This window comes from Larus michahellis, chromosome 30 (assembly GCF_964199755.1).
Source record: "Larus michahellis chromosome 30, bLarMic1.1, whole genome shotgun sequence".
NCBI lineage: Eukaryota > Metazoa > Chordata > Aves > Charadriiformes > Laridae > Larus > Larus michahellis.
In genome coordinates, this window is record NC_133925.1 from 176,453 (window position 1) to 192,337 (window position 15,885).

At 56.8% G+C, this 15,885-nt stretch overlaps 1 protein-coding gene across 1 annotated transcript; it reads right to left on the bottom strand.

Moving 5' to 3' along the window:
- Positions 1-971: 971 nt before the first annotated feature.
- LOC141735266 (uncharacterized) lies at positions 972-15,868 on the bottom strand. Its single transcript, XM_074567875.1, has 21 exons — positions 15,776-15,868; positions 15,095-15,205; positions 14,228-14,398; positions 13,186-13,501; positions 13,027-13,049; positions 12,875-12,925; positions 11,150-11,269; positions 9,677-9,766; positions 9,560-9,566; positions 9,352-9,474; positions 9,071-9,177; positions 7,991-8,092; positions 6,769-6,832; positions 4,870-5,019; positions 4,700-4,733; positions 4,376-4,463; positions 3,817-3,943; positions 2,834-2,940; positions 2,681-2,743; positions 1,106-1,207; positions 972-1,034 (listed from the first exon to the last, which is right to left on the bottom strand). The coding sequence occupies exons 1-21, from the start codon at positions 15,866-15,868 to the stop codon at positions 972-974; spliced, it is 2,112 nt and encodes a 703-aa protein (XP_074423976.1).
- Between the last annotated feature and the right edge of the window lie 17 nt (positions 15,869-15,885).

Sequence of the window (15,885 nt, forward strand, 5' to 3'; positions counted from 1 at the left end):
CAGAGGAGCTGGTGGGTGTGGTGACCATAGAGGTGCTGGTGGGCGTAGTGGCTGTAGAAGTGAAGGTGCCTGTGGAGGTACCAGCAGTGCTGGCTGCTGTGGATGTTTCCGAGGTGCTTCTAGAAGTGGATATTTCCATGGTGCTGGTGGGCGAGGTGACCACAGAACTGCTGATGGCTGTGGGGATTGCAGAGGTGCTGGTGGGCGAGGTAACCAGAGAGGTGCTGGTGGCTGTGGAGGTTTCAGTGGTGCTAGAGGGTGTGGTGGCTGTAGAGGTGCTGATGGGCATGATGGAAGGAAAAGTGCTTGTTCCCACGGCTGTTGTAGAGGTGCTGGTGGCTGTGGGGATTTCAGAGGGGCTGGTGGACGTGATGGGACGAAGGGTGCTTGTTCCCATGGCTGTTGTAGAGGTGCTGGTGACAGTGGATATTTCAGAGGAGCTGGTGGCTGTGGACGTTTCAGAAGAGCTAGTGGGCATGGTAATTGGAGAGGTGCTTCTTCCCATGGTTATTGTAGAGGTGCTGGAGGGCGTGGAGACGTCCGAGGTGCTGGTGGGTGTGGACGCCATGGAAGTGGTACTGGGAGTTGAGATTTCATCGGTGCTGGTGGGTGTGGTGGCTGTAGGGGTGAAGGTGGCTGTGGGGGTTCCAGCAGTGCTGGCTGTGGTGGACATTTCCAAGGTGCTGGTGGAGATGGATATTTCTGAGGTGCTGGTGGGAGTTGTGACCACAGAGGTACCACTGGGCGTTGAGATTTCTGAGGTGCTGGTGGGCGAGGTGAGCATAGAAGTGCTGGTGGATGTGGAGGTTTCAGAGCTGCTCGTGGCCATGGAGGATTCAGCAGTGCCGGTGGACATGGTGGCTGTAGAAGTGATGGTGGCTGTGGGGGTTCCAGCAGTGCTGGCTGTGGTGGGCATTTCGGAGGCGCTTGTGGAGATGGATATTTCTGAGGTGCTGGTGGGCGAGGTGACTTCAGATATGCTGATGGGCGTTGTGACCACAGAGCTGCTGGTGGCTGTGGGGATTGCAGAGGTGCTGGTGTGTGCGGTGACCATAGAATTACTGGTGGCTGTGGAGGTTTCAGAGGTGCTGGCAGCTGTGTTGACCGTAGAAGGGCTGGTGGACATGATGGGTAGAAAGGTCATTGTCCCCATGGTTGTTGTAGAGGTGCTGGTGATAGTGGACATTTCAGAGGTGGTGGTGGCTGTGGACATTTCAGAGTAGCTGGTGGGCGTGGTGACCATAGAGGTGCTGGTGGGAACGGTGCCAGCAGAGGTGCTGGTGGGCGTTGAGATTTCAGAGGTGCTGGTGGCCATGGTGACCATAGGGGTGCTGGTGACAGAGGGCATTTCAGAGGAGCTGGTGGCTGTGGAGATTTCAGAGGAGCTGGTGGGCATGGTGGATGGAGAGTTGCTTGTTCCCATGGTTATTGTAGAGGTACTGGTTGCCGTGGAGATGTCAGAGGTGCTGGAGGGTGGGGAGACCATGGAGGTGCTACTGGGCATTGACATTTCAGAGGTGCTTGTGGTCATGGTGGCTGTAGAAGTCAAGGGGGTTTTGGAGGTTCCATCAGTGCTGGACATTTCGGAGGTGCTTGTAGAGGTCGATATTTCCATGGTGCTGGTGGGTGTGGTGGCTGTTGAAGTGATGGTGGAGGTTTTGGTTGTGGGGATTTCAGAGGTGCTGGTGAGCAACGTGACAATAGATGTGCCGGCAGGAAAGGTGAGAATAGAGCTACTGGTGGGCGTTGTGACCGCCGAGGTGCTGGAGGGCATGGAGACGTCAGAGGTGCTGGTCGGTGTGGAGACCACGGAGGTGCTACTGGGCGTTGAGATTTCGGAGGTGCTGGTGGACGAGCTGACCATAGAAGTGCTGGTGGCTGTGGAGGTTTCCGTGGTGCTGGCGGGTGTGGTGTCTGTAGAGGTGCTGATGGGTGTGGTGGAAGGAAAGGAGCTTGTTCCTGTGGTTATTGTAGAGGTGCTGGTAGTTGTGGGGTTTTCAGACGTGGAGATGGGCCTGGTGACCACAGAGGTGCTAGAGGGTGTGGAGGCTTCGGAGGTGCTGGTGGTCATGGTGGAAGGAAAGATGCTTATTCCCATGGCTGTTGTAGAGGTTCTCGAGTCTGTGGAGAGTTCAGTGATGCTGGTGGGTGTGGTGACCACAGAGATGCTACTGGGCATTGAGATTTCAGAGCTGCTGGTGGGCGAGGTGACCATAGGGGTGCTGGTGAAAGTGGACATTTCAGAGGAGGTGGTGAGTATGGTGACTGGAGAGTTGCTTGTTCCCATCGTTGTTGTAGAGGTGCTGGTTGCCGTGGAGATGTCAGAGGTGCTGGTAGGTGTGGAGACCATGGAGGTGCTACTGGACATTGAGATCTCAGAGGTGCTGGTGGTCATGGTGGCTGCAGAAGTCAAGGGGTTTGTGGGGGTTCCAGCAGAGCTGGCTGCTGTGGACATTTCGGAGGTGCTTGTGGAGGTTGATATTTCCATGGGGCTGGTGGGCGTGGTGGCTGTTGAAGTGATGGTGGAGGTTGTGACTAGAGAGGAACCTGTGGCTGTGGGGATTTGTGAGGTGCTGGTGAGCGTGGTGACTTCAGAGGTGCTGGTGTGACTCGTGACTACAGAAGTGCCACTGGGTGTTGAGATTTCTGAGGTGCTGGTGGGCGAGGTAACCATAGAGCTGCTGGTGGACATGGATGTTTCTGTGGTGCTGGCGGGTGTGGTGTCTGTAGAGGTGCTGATGGGTGTGGTGGAAGGAAAGGAGCTTGTTCCTGTGGTTATCGTAGGGGTGCTGGTGGTTGTGGGGGTTTCGGGGGAAGTCGTGGGGGTGGTGACCGTCGAGGCGCTGGTGGGAGTGGAGACGTCAGAGGTGCTGGTTGGTGTGGTGACCACGGAGCTGCTACTGAGCGTTGAGATGTCAGCGGTGCTGGTGGGCGTGGTGGCTGTAGAAGTGAAGGTGGCTGTGGAGGATCCAGCAGAGCTGGGTGTGGTGGGCATTTCGGAGGTGCTTGTGGAGAAGGGTATTTCTGAGTTGCCTGTAGGCGTGGTGACCACAGAGGTGCTGGTGGCTGTGGACGTTTCAGTGGTGCTGGCGAGTGTGGTGTCTGTAGAGGTGCTGATGGGCATGGTGGATGGAGAAGTGCTTGTTCCCGTGATTGTTGTAAAGGTGCTGGTGGCCATGGAGCTTTCGGAGCTGCCAGTAGCCGTCGGGGTTTCAGACGTGGCGGTGGGCGTGGTGGCTGTAGGAGTGAAGGTGGCTGTGGGGGTTCCAGCAGTGTTGGCTGTGGTGGACGTTTCGGAGGTGCTTGTGGAGATGGATGTTGCTGAGGTGCTGGTGAGCGAGGTGCGCATAGATGTGCTGGTGGGCGTTGAGATTTCAGAGGTGCTGGTGGCCATGGTGACCATAGGGGTGCTGGTGCCTGTGGACATTTCAGAGGAGCTGGTGGCTGTGGAGATTTCAGAGGAGCTGGTGGGCATGGTGGATGGAGAGTTGCTTGTTCCCATGGTTATTGTAGAGGTACTGGTTGCCGTGGAGATGTCAGAGGTGCTGGAGGGTGGGGAGACCATGGAGGTGCTACTGGGCATTGACATTTCAGAGGTGCTTGTGGTCATGGTGGCTGTAGAAGTCAAGGGGGTTTTGGAGGTTCCATCAGTGCTGGACATTTCGGAGGTGCTTGTAGAGGTCGATATTCCCATGGTGCTGGTGGGTGTGGTGGCTGTTGAAGTGATGGTGGAGGTTTTGGTTGTGGGGATTTCAGAGGTGCTGGTGAGCAACGTGACAATAGATGTGCCGGCAGGAAAGGTGAGAATAGAGCTACTGGTGGGCGTTGTGACCGCCGAGGTGCTGGAGGGCATGGAGACGTCAGAGGTGCTGGTCGGTGTGGAGACCACGGAGGTGCTACTGGGCGTTGAGATTTCGGAGGTGCTGGTGGACGAGCTGACCATAGAAGTGCTGGTGGCTGTGGAGGTTTCCGTGGTGCTGGCGGGTGTGATGTGTGTAGAGGTGCTGATGGGTGTGGTGGAAGGAAAGGAGCTTGTTCCTGTGGTTATTGTAGAGGTGCTGGTAGTTGTGGGGTTTTCAGACGTGGAGATGGGCCTGGTGACCACAGAGGTGCTAGAGGGTGTGGAGGCTTCGGAGGTGCTGGTGGTCATGGTGGAAGGAAAGATGCTTATTCCCATGGCTGTTGTAGAGGTTCTCGAGTCTGTGGAGAGTTCAGTGATGCTGGTGGGTGTGGTGACCACAGAGATGCTACTGGGCATTGAGATTTCAGAGCTGCTGGTGGGCGAGGTGACCATAGGGGTGCTGGTGAAAGTGGACATTTCAGAGGAGGTGGTGAGTATGGTGACTGGAGAGTTGCTTGTTCCCATCGTTGTTGTAGAGGTGCTGGTTGCCGTGGAGATGCCAGAGGTGCTGGTAGGTGTGGAGACCATGGAGGTGCTACTGGACGTTGAGATCTCAGAGGTGCTGGTGGTCATGGTGGCTGCAGAAGTCAAGGGGTTTGTGGGGGTTCCAGCAGAGCTGGCTGCTGTGGACATTTCGGAGGTGCTTGTGGAGGTTGATATTTCCATGGGGCTGGTGGGCGTGGTGGCTGTTGAAGTGATGGTGGAGGTTGCGACTAGAGAGGAACCTGTGGCTGTGGGGATTTCTGAGGTGCTGGTGAGCGTGGTGACTTCAGAGGTGCTGGTGTGACTCGTGACTACAGAAGTGCCACTGGGTGTTGAGATTTCTGAGGTGCTGGTGGGCGAGGTAACCATAGAGCTGCTGGTGGACATGGATGTTTCTGTGGTGCTGGCGGGTGTGGTGTCTGTAGAGGTGCTGATGGGTGTGGTGGAAGGAAAGGAGCTTGTTCCTGTGGTTATCGTAGGGGTGCTGGTGGTTGTGGGGGTTTCGGGGGAAGTCGTGGGGGTGGTGACCGTCGAGGTGCTGGTGGGAGTGGAGACGTCAGAGGTGCTGGTTGGTGTGGTGACCACGGAGCTGCTACTGAGCGTTGAGATGTCAGCGGTGCTGGTGGGCGTGGTGGCTGTAGAAGTGAAGGTGGCTGTGGAGGATCCAGCAGAGCTGGGTGTGGTGGGCATTTCGGAGGTGCTTGTGGAGAAGGGTATTTCTGAGTTGCCTGTAGGCGTGGTGACCACAGAGGTGCTGGTGGCTGTGGACGTTTCAGTGGTGCTGGCGAGTGTGGTGTCTGTAGAGGTGCTGATGGGCATGGTGGATGGAGAAGTGCTTGTTCCCGTGATTGTTGTAAAGGTGCTGGTGGCCATGGAGCTTTCGGAGCTGCCAGTAGCCGTCGGGGTTTCAGACGTGGCGGTGGGCGTGGTGGCTGTAGGAGTGAAGGTGGCTGTGGGGGTTCCAGCAGTGTTGGCTGTGGTGGACGTTTCGGAGGTGCTTGTGGAGATGGATGTTGCTGAGGTGCTGGTGAGCGAGGTGCGCATAGATGTGCTGGTGGGCGTTGAGATTTCAGAGGTGCTGGTGGCCATGGTGACCATAGGGGTGCTGGTGCCTGTGGACATTTCAGAGGAGCTGGTGGCTGTGGAGATTTCAGAGGAGCTGGTGGGCATGGTGGATGGAGAGTTGCTTGTTCCCATGGTTATTGTAGAGGTACTGGTTGCCGTGGAGATGTCAGAGGTGCTGGAGGGTGGGGAGACCATGGAGGTGCTACTGGGCATTGACATTTCAGAGGTGCTTGTGGTCATGGTGGCTGTAGAAGTCAAGGGGGTTTTGGAGGTTCCATCAGTGCTGGACATTTCGGAGGTGCTTGTAGAGGTCGATATTTCCATGGTGCTGGTGGGTGTGGTGGCTGTTGAAGTGACGGTGGAGGTTTTGGTTGTGGGGATTTCAGAGGTGCTGGTGAGCAACGTGACAATAGATGTGCCGGCAGGAAAGGTGAGAATAGAGCTACTGGTGGGCGTTGTGACCGCCGAGGTGCTGGAGGGCATGGAGACGTCAGAGGTGCTGGTCGGTGTGGAGACCACGGAGGTGCTACTGAGCGTTGAGATTTCGGAGGTGCTGGTGGACGAGCTGACCATAGAAGTGCTGGTGGCTGTGGAGGTTTCCGTGGTGCTGGCGGGTGTGGTGTGTGTAGAGGTGCTGATGGGTGTGGTGGAAGGAAAGGAGCTTGTTCCTGTGGTTATTGTAGAGGTGCTGGTAGTTGTGGGGTTTTCAGACGTGGAGATGGGCCTGGTGACCACAGAGGTGCTAGAGGGTGTGGAGGCTTCGGAGGTGCTGGTGGTCATGGTGGAAGGAAAGATGCTTATTCCCATGGCTGTTGTAGAGGTTCTCGAGTCTGTGGAGAGTTCAGTGATGCTGGTGGGTGTGGTGACCACAGAGATGCTACTGGGCATTGAGATTTCAGAGGTGCTGGTGGGCGAGGTGACCATAGGGGTGCTGGTGAAAGTGGACATTTCAGAGGAGGTGGTGAGTATGGTGACTGGAGAGTTGCTTGTTCCCATCGTTGTTGTAGAGGTGCTGGTTGCCGTGGAGATGTCAGAGGTGCTGGTAGGTGTGGAGACCATGGAGGTGCTACTGGACATTGAGATCTCAGAGGTGCTGGTGGTCATGGTGGCTGCAGAAGTCAAGGGGTTTGTGGGGGTTCCAGCAGAGCTGGCTGCTGTGGACATTTCGGAGGTGCTTGTGGAGGTTGATATTTCCATGGGGCTGGTGGGCGTGGTGGCTGTTGAAGTGATGGTGGAGGTTGTGACTAGAGAGGAACCTGTGGCTGTGGGGATTTCTGAGGTGCTGGTGAGCGTGGTGACTTCAGAGGTGCTGGTGTGACTCGTGACTACAGAAGTGCCACTGGGTGTTGAGATTTCTGAGGTGCTGGTGGGCGAGGTAACCATAGAGCTGCTGGTGGACATGGATGTTTCTGTGGTGCTGGCGGGTGTGGTGTCTGTAGAGGTGCTGATGGGTGTGGTGGAAGGAAAGGAGCTTGTTCCTGTGGTTATCGTAGGGGTGCTGGTGGTTGTGGGGGTTTCGGGGGAAGTCGTGGGGGTGGTGACCGTCGAGGCGCTGGTGGGAGTGGAGACGTCAGAGGTGCTGGTTGGTGTGGTGACCACGGAGCTGCTACTGAGCGTTGAGATGTCAGCGGTGCTGGTGGGCGTGGTGGCTGTAGAAGTGAAGGTGGCTGTGGAGGATCCAGCAGAGCTGGGTGTGGTGGGCATTTCGGAGGTGCTTGTGGAGAAGGGTATTTCTGAGTTGCCTGTAGGCGTGGTGACCACAGAGGTGCTGGTGGCTGTGGACGTTTCAGTGGTGCTGGCGAGTGTGGTGTCTGTAGAGGTGCTGATGGGCATGGTGGATGGAGAAGTGCTTGTTCCCGTGATTGTTGTAAAGGTGCTGGTGGCCATGGAGCTTTCGGAGCTGCCAGTAGCCGTCGGGGTTTCAGACGTGGCGGTGGGCGTGGTGGCTGTAGGAGTGAAGGTGGCTGTGGGGGTTCCAGCAGTGTTGGCTGTGGTGGACGTTTCGGAGGTGCTTGTGGAGATGGATGTTGCTGAGGTGCTGGTGAGCGAGGTGCGCATAGATGTGCTGGTGGGCGTTGAGATTTCAGAGGTGCTGGTGGCCATGGTGACCATAGGGGTGCTGGTGCCTGTGGACATTTCAGAGGAGCTGGTGGCTGTGGAGATTTCAGAGGAGCTGGTGGGCATGGTGGATGGAGAGTTGCTTGTTCCCATGGTTATTGTAGAGGTACTGGTTGCCGTGGAGATGTCAGAGGTGCTGGAGGGTGGGGAGACCATGGAGGTGCTACTGGGCATTGACATTTCAGAGGTGCTTGTGGTCATGGTGGCTGTAGAAGTCAAGGGGGTTTTGGAGGTTCCATCAGTGCTGGACATTTCGGAGGTGCTTGTAGAGGTCGATATTCCCATGGTGCTGGTGGGTGTGGTGGCTGTTGAAGTGATGGTGGAGGTTTTGGTTGTGGGGATTTCAGAGGTGCTGGTGAGCAACGTGACAATAGATGTGCCGGCAGGAAAGGTGAGAATAGAGCTACTGGTGGGCGTTGTGACCGCCGAGGTGCTGGAGGGCATGGAGACGTCAGAGGTGCTGGTCGGTGTGGAGACCACGGAGGTGCTACTGGGCGTTGAGATTTCGGAGGTGCTGGTGGACGAGCTGACCATAGAAGTGCTGGTGGCTGTGGAGGTTTCCGTGCTGCTGGCGGGTGTGGTGTGTGTAGAGGTGCTGATGGGTGTGGTGGAAGGAAAGGAGCTTGTTCCTGTGGTTATTGTAGAGGTGCTGGTAGTTGTGGGGTTTTCAGACGTGGAGATGGGCCTGGTGACCACAGAGGTGCTAGAGGGTGTGGAGGCTTCGGAGGTGCTGGTGGTCATGGTGGAAGGAAAGATGCTTATTCCCATGGCTGTTGTAGAGGTTCTCGAGTCTGTGGAGAGTTCAGTGATGCTGGTGGGTGTGGTGACCACAGAGATGCTACTGGGCATTGAGATTTCAGAGGTGCTGGTGGGCGAGGTGACCATAGGGGTGCTGGTGAAAGTGGACATTTCAGAGGAGGTGGTGAGTATGGTGACTGGAGAGTTGCTTGTTCCCATCGTTGTTGTAGAGGTGCTGGTTGCCGTGGAGATGTCAGAGGTGCTGGTAGGTGTGGAGACCATGGAGGTGCTACTGGACGTTGAGATTTCAGAGGTGCTGGTGGTCATGGTGGCTGCAGAAGTCAAGGGGTTTGTGGGGGTTCCAGCAGAGCTGGCTGCTGTGGACATTTCGGAGGTGCTTGTGGAGGTTGATATTTCCATGGGGCTGGTGGGCGTGGTGGCTGTTGAAGTGATGGTGGAGGTTGTGACTAGAGAGGAACCTGTGGCTGTGGGGATTTGTGAGGTGCTGGTGAGCGTGGTGACTTCAGAGGTGCTGGTGTGACTCGTGACTACAGAAGTGCCACTGGGTGTTGAGATTTCTGAGGTGCTGGTGGGCGAGGTAACCATAGAGCTGCTGGTGGACATGGATGTTTCTGTGGTGCTGGCGGGTGTGGTGTCTGTAGAGGTGCTGATGGGTGTGGTGGAAGGAAAGGAGCTTGTTCCTGTGGTTATCGTAGGGGTGCTGGTGGTTGTGGGGGTTTCGGGGGAAGTCGTGGGGGTGGTGACCGTCGAGGCGCTGGTGGGAGTGGAGACGTCAGAGGTGCTGGTTGGTGTGGTGACCACGGAGCTGCTACTGAGCGTTGAGATGTCAGCGGTGCTGGTGGGCGTGGTGGCTGTAGAAGTGAAGGTGGCTGTGGAGGATCCAGCAGAGCTGGGTGTGGTGGGCATTTCGGAGGTGCTTGTGGAGAAGGGTATTTCTGAGTTGCCTGTAGGCGTGGTGACCACAGAGGTGCTGGTGGCTGTGGACGTTTCAGTGGTGCTGGCGAGTGTGGTGTCTGTAGAGGTGCTGATGGGCATGGTGGATGGAGAAGTGCTTGTTCCCGTGATTGTTGTAAAGGTGCTGGTGGCCATGGAGCTTTCGGAGCTGCCAGTAGCCGTCGGGGTTTCAGACGTGGCGGTGGGCGTGGTGGCTGTAGGAGTGAAGGTGGCTGTGGGGGTTCCAGCAGTGTTGGCTGTGGTGGACGTTTCGGAGGTGCTTGTGGAGATGGATGTTGCTGAGGTGCTGGTGAGCGAGGTGCGCATAGATGTGCTGGTGGGCGTTGAGATTTCAGAGGTGCTGGTGGCCATGGTGACCATAGGGGTGCTGGTGCCTGTGGACATTTCAGAGGAGCTGGTGGCTGTGGAGATTTCAGAGGAGCTGGTGGGCATGGTGGATGGAGAGTTGCTTGTTCCCATGGTTATTGTAGAGGTACTGGTTGCCGTGGAGATGTCAGAGGTGCTGGAGGGTGGGGAGACCATGGAGGTGCTACTGGGCATTGACATTTCAGAGGTGCTTGTGGTCATGGTGGCTGTAGAAGTCAAGGGGGTTTTGGAGGTTCCATCAGTGCTGGACATTTCGGAGGTGCTTGTAGAGGTCGATATTCCCATGGTGCTGGTGGGTGTGGTGGCTGTTGAAGTGATGGTGGAGGTTTTGGTTGTGGGGATTTCAGAGGTGCTGGTGAGCAACGTGACAATAGATGTGCCGGCAGGAAAGGTGAGAATAGAGCTACTGGTGGGCGTTGTGACCGCCGAGGTGCTGGAGGGCATGGAGACGTCAGAGGTGCTGGTCGGTGTGGAGACCACGGAGGTGCTACTGGGCGTTGAGATTTCGGAGGTGCTGGTGGACGAGCTGACCATAGAAGTGCTGGTGGCTGTGGAGGTTTCCGTGGTGCTGGCGGGTGTGGTGTGTGTAGAGGTGCTGATGGGTGTGGTGGAAGGAAAGGAGCTTGTTCCTGTGGTTATTGTAGAGGTGCTGGTAGTTGTGGGGTTTTCAGATGTGGAGATGGGCCTGGTGACCACAGAGGTGCTAGAGGGTGTGGAGGCTTCGGAGGTGCTGGTGGTCATGGTGGAAGGAAAGATGCTTATTCCCATGGCTGTTGTAGAGGTTCTCGAGTCTGTGGAGAGTTCAGTGATGCTGGTGGGTGTGGTGACCACAGAGATGCTACTGGGCATTGAGATTTCAGAGCTGCTGGTGGGCGAGGTGACCATAGGGGTGCTGGTGAAAGTGGACATTTCAGAGGAGGTGGTGAGTATGGTGACTGGAGAGTTGCTTGTTCCCATCGTTGTTGTAGAGGTGCTGGTTGCCGTGGAGATGTCAGAGGTGCTGGTAGGTGTGGAGACCATGGAGGTGCTACTGGACGTTGAGATTTCAGAGGTGCTGGTGGTCATGGTGGCTGCAGAAGTCAAGGGGTTTGTGGGGGTTCCAGCAGAGCTGGCTGCTGTGGACATTTCGGAGGTGCTTGTGGAGGTTGATATTTCCATGGGGCTGGTGGGCGTGGTGGCTGTTGAAGTGATGGTGGAGGTTGTGACTAGAGAGGAACCTGTGGCTGTGGGGATTTGTGAGGTGCTGGTGAGCGTGGTGACTTCAGAGGTGCTGGTGTGACTCGTGACTACAGAAGTGCCACTGGGTGTTGAGATTTCTGAGGTGCTGGTGGGCGAGGTAACCATAGAGCTGCTGGTGGACATGGATGTTTCTGTGGTGCTGGCGGGTGTGGTGTCTGTAGAGGTGCTGATGGGTGTGGTGGAAGGAAAGGAGCTTGTTCCTGTGGTTATCGTAGGGGTGCTGGTGGTTGTGGGGGTTTCGGGGGAAGTCGTGGGGGTGGTGACCGTCGAGGTGCTGGTGGGAGTGGAGACGTCAGAGGTGCTGGTTGGTGTGGTGACCACGGAGCTGCTACTGAGCGTTGAGATGTCAGCGGTGCTGGTGGGCGTGGTGGCTGTAGAAGTGAAGGTGGCTGTGGAGGATCCAGCAGAGCTGGGTGTGGTGGGCATTTCGGAGGTGCTTGTGGAGAAGGGTATTTCTGAGTTGCCTGTAGGCGTGGTGACCACAGAGGTGCTGGTGGCTGTGGACGTTTCAGTGGTGCTGGCGAGTGTGGTGTCTGTAGAGGTGCTGATGGGCATGGTGGATGGAGAAGTGCTTGTTCCCGTGATTGTTGTAAAGGTGCTGGTGGCCATGGAGCTTTCGGAGCTGCCAGTAGCCGTCGGGGTTTCAGACGTGCCGGTGGGCGTGGTGGCTGTAGGAGTGAAGGTGGCTGTGGGGGTTCCAGCAGTGTTGGCTGTGGTGGACGTTTCGGAGGTGCTTGTGGAGATGGATGTTGCTGAGGTGCTGGTGAGCGAGGTGCGCATAGATGTGCTGGTGGGCGTTGAGATTTCAGAGGTGCTGGTGGCCATGGTGACCATAGGGGTGCTGGTGCCTGTGGACATTTCAGGGGAGCTGGTGGCTGTGGAGATTTCAGAGGAGCTGGTGGGCATGGTGGATGGAGAGTTGCTTGTTCCCATGGTTATTGTAGAGGTACTGGTTGCCGTGGAGATGTCAGAGGTGCTGGAGGGTGGGGAGACCATGGAGGTGCTACTGGGCATTGACATTTCAGAGGTGCTTGTGGTCATGGTGGCTGTAGAAGTCAAGGGGGTTTTGGAGGTTCCATCAGTGCTGGACATTTTGGAGGTGCTTGTAGAGGTCGATATTTCCATGGTGCTGGTGGGTGTGGTGGCTGTTGAAGTGACGGTGGAGGTTTTGGTTGTGGGGATTTCAGAGGTGCTGGTGAGCAACGTGACAATAGATGTGCCGGCAGGAAAGGTGAGAATAGAGCTACTGGTGGGCGTTGTGACCGCCGAGGTGCTGGAGGGCATGGAGACGTCAGAGGTGCTGGTCGGTGTGGAGACCACGGAGGTGCTACTGGGCGTTGAGATTTCGGAGGTGCTGGTGGACGAGCTGACCATAGAAGTGCTGGTGGCTGTGGAGGTTTCCGTGGTGCTGGCGGGTGTGGTGTCTGTAGAGGTGCTGATGGGTGTGGTGGAAGGAAAGGAGCTTGTTCCTGTGGTTATTGTAGAGGTGCTGGTAGTTGTGGGGTTTTCAGACGTGGAGATGGGCCTGGTGACCACAGAGGTGCTAGAGGGTGTGGAGGCTTCGGAGGTGCTGGTGGTCATGGTGGAAGGAAAGATGCTTATTCCCATGGCTGTTGTAGAGGTTCTCGAGTCTGTGGAGAGTTCAGTGATGCTGGTGGGTGTGGTGACCACAGAGATGCTACTGGGCATTGAGATTTCAGAGCTGCTGGTGGGCGAGGTGACCATAGGGGTGCTGGTGAAAGTGGACATTTCAGAGGAGGTGGTGAGTATGGTGACTGGAGAGTTGCTTGTTCCCATCGTTGTTGTAGAGGTGCTGGTTGCCGTGGAGATGTCAGAGGTGCTGGTAGGTGTGGAGACCATGGAGGTGCTACTGGACATTGAGATCTCAGAGGTGCTGGTGGTCATGGTGGCTGCAGAAGTCAAGGGGTTTGTGGGGGTTCCAGCAGAGCTGGCTGCTGTGGACATTTCGGAGGTGCTTGTGGAGGTTGATATTTCCATGGGGCTGGTGGGCGTGGTGGCTGTTGAAGTGATGGTGGAGGTTGTGACTAGAGAGGAACCTGTGGCTGTGGGGATTTCTGAGGTGCTGGTGAGCGTGGTGACTTCAGAGGTGCTGGTGTGACTCGTGACTACAGAAGTGCCACTGGGTGTTGAGATTTCTGAGGTGCTGGTGGGCGAGGTAACCATAGAGCTGCTGGTGGACATGGATGTTTCTGTGGTGCTGGCGGGTGTGGTGTCTGTAGAGGTGCTGATGGGTGTGGTGGAAGGAAAGGAGCTTGTTCCTGTGGTTATCGTAGGGGTGCTGGTGGTTGTGGGGGTTTCGGGGGAAGTCGTGGGGGTGGTGACCGTCGAGGTGCTGGTGGGAGTGGAGACGTCAGAGGTGCTGGTTGGTGTGGTGACCACGGAGCTGCTACTGAGCGTTGAGATGTCAGCGGTGCTGGTGGGCGTGGTGGCTGTAGAAGTGAAGGTGGCTGTGGAGGATCCAGCAGAGCTGGGTGTGGTGGGCATTTCGGAGGTGCTTGTGGAGAAGGGTATTTCTGAGTTGCCTGTAGGCGTGGTGACCACAGAGGTGCTGGTGGCTGTGGACGTTTCAGTGGTGCTGGCGAGTGTGGTGTCTGTAGAGGTGCTGATGGGCATGGTGGATGGAGAAGTGCTTGTTCCCGTGATTGTTGTAAAGGTGCTGGTGGCCATGGAGCTTTCGGAGCTGCCAGTAGCCGTCGGGGTTTCAGACGTGGCGGTGGGCGTGGTGGCTGTAGGAGTGAAGGTGGCTGTGGGGGTTCCAGCAGTGTTGGCTGTGGTGGACGTTTCGGAGGTGCTTGTGGAGATGGATGTTGCTGAGGTGCTGGTGAGCGAGGTGCGCATAGATGTGCTGGTGGGCGTTGAGATTTCAGAGGTGCTGGTGGCCATGGTGACCATAGGGGTGCTGGTGCCTGTGGACATTTCAGAGGAGCTGGTGGCTGTGGAGATTTCAGAGGAGCTGGTGGGCATGGTGGATGGAGAGTTGCTTGTTCCCATGGTTATTGTAGAGGTACTGGTTGCCGTGGAGATGTCAGAGGTGCTGGAGGGTGGGGAGACCATGGAGGTGCTACTGGGCATTGACATTTCAGAGGTGCTTGTGGTCATGGTGGCTGTAGAAGTCAAGGGGGTTTTGGAGGTTCCATCAGTGCTGGACATTTCGGAGGTGCTTGTAGAGGTCGATATTTCCATGGTGCTGGTGGGTGTGGTGGCTGTTGAAGTGACGGTGGAGGTTTTGGTTGTGGGGATTTCAGAGGTGCTGGTGAGCAACGTGACAATAGATGTGCCGGCAGGAAAGGTGAGAATAGAGCTACTGGTGGGCGTTGTGACCGCCGAGGTGCTGGAGGGCATGGAGACGTCAGAGGTGCTGGTCGGTGTGGAGACCACGGAGGTGCTACTGGGCGTTGAGATTTCGGAGGTGCTGGTGGACGAGCTGACCATAGAAGTGCTGGTGGCTGTGGAGGTTTCCGTGGTGCTGGCGGGTGTGGTGTCTGTAGAGGTGCTGATGGGTGTGGTGGAAGGAAAGGAGCTTGTTCCTGTGGTTATTGTAGAGGTGCTGGTAGTTGTGGGGTTTTCAGACGTGGAGATGGGCCTGGTGACCACAGAGGTGCTAGAGGGTGTGGAGGCTTCGGAGGTGCTGGTGGTCATGGTGGAAGGAAAGATGCTTATTCCCATGGCTGTTGTAGAGGTTCTCGAGTCTGTGGAGAGTTCAGTGATGCTGGTGGGTGTGGTGACCACAGAGATGCTACTGGGCATTGAGATTTCAGAGGTGCTGGTGGGCGAGGGGACCATAGGGGTGCTGGTGAAAGTGGACATTTCAGAGGAGGTGGTGAGTATGGTGACTGGAGAGTTGCTTGTTCCCATCGTTGTTGTAGAGGTGCTGGTTGCCGTGGAGATGTCAGAGGTGCTGGTAGGTGTGGAGACCATGGAGGTGCTACTGGACATTGAGATCTCAGAGGTGCTGGTGGTCATGGTGGCTGCAGAAGTCAAGGGGTTTGTGGGGGTTCCAGCAGAGCTGGCTGCTGTGGACATTTCGGAGGTGCTTGTGGAGGTTGATATTTCCATGGGGCTGGTGGGCGTGGTGGCTGTTGAAGTGATGGTGGAGGTTGTGACTAGAGAGGAACCTGTGGCTGTGGGGATTTCTGAGGTGCTGGTGAGCGTGGTGACTTCAGAGGTGCTGGTGTGACTCGTGACTACAGAAGTGCCACTGGGTGTTGAGATTTCTGAGGTGCTGGTGGGCGAGGTAACCATAGAGCTGCTGGTGGACATGGATGTTTCTGTGGTGCTGGCGGGTGTGGTGTCTGTAGAGGTGCTGATGGGTGTGGTGGAAGGAAAGGAGCTTGTTCCTGTGGTTATCGTAGGGGTGCTGGTGGTTGTGGGGGTTTCGGGGGAAGTCGTGGGGGTGGTGACCGTCGAGGTGCTGGTGGGAGTGGAGACGTCAGAGGTGCTGGTTGGTGTGGTGACCACGGAGCTGCTACTGAGCGTTGAGATGTCAGCGGTGCTGGTGGGCGTGGTGGCTGTAGAAGTGAAGGTGGCTGTGGAGGATCCAGCAGAGCTGGGTGTGGTGGGCATTTCGGAGGTGCTTGTGGAGAAGGGTATTTCTGAGTTGCCTGTAGGCGTGGTGACCACAGAGGTGCTGGTGGCTGTGGACGTTTCAGTGGTGCTGGCGAGTGTGGTGTCTGTAGAGGTGCTGATGGGCATGGTGGATGGAGAAGTGCTTGTTCCCGTGATTGTTGTAAAGGTGCTGGTGGCCATGGAGCTTTCGGAGCTGCCAGTAGCCGTCGGGGTTTCAGACGTGCCGGTGGGCGTGGTGGCTGTAGGAGTGAAGGTGGCTGTGGGGGTTCCAGCAGTGTTGGCTGTGGTGGACGTTTCGGAGGTGCTTGTGGAGATGGATGTTGCTGAGGTGCTGGTGAGCGAGGTGCGCATAGATGTGCTGGTGGGCGTTGAGATTTCAGAGGTGCTGGTGGCCATGGTGACCATAGGGGTGC

Coding starts and splice junctions, on each gene's coding strand:
- LOC141735266 (XM_074567875.1), bottom strand. CDS start 15,868: ATGGCCACCAGCACCTCTGAAATCTCAACGCCCACCAGCACATCTATG. Junction 15,206..15,775: donor CAACATCCATCTCCACAAGC/ACCTCCGAAACG, acceptor CCCATCAGCACC/TCTACAGACACCACACCCGC. Junction 6,833..7,990: donor TGCCCTCCAGCACCTCGGCG/GTCACAACGCCC, acceptor ACCAGCAGCTCT/ATGGTTACCTCGCCCACCAG.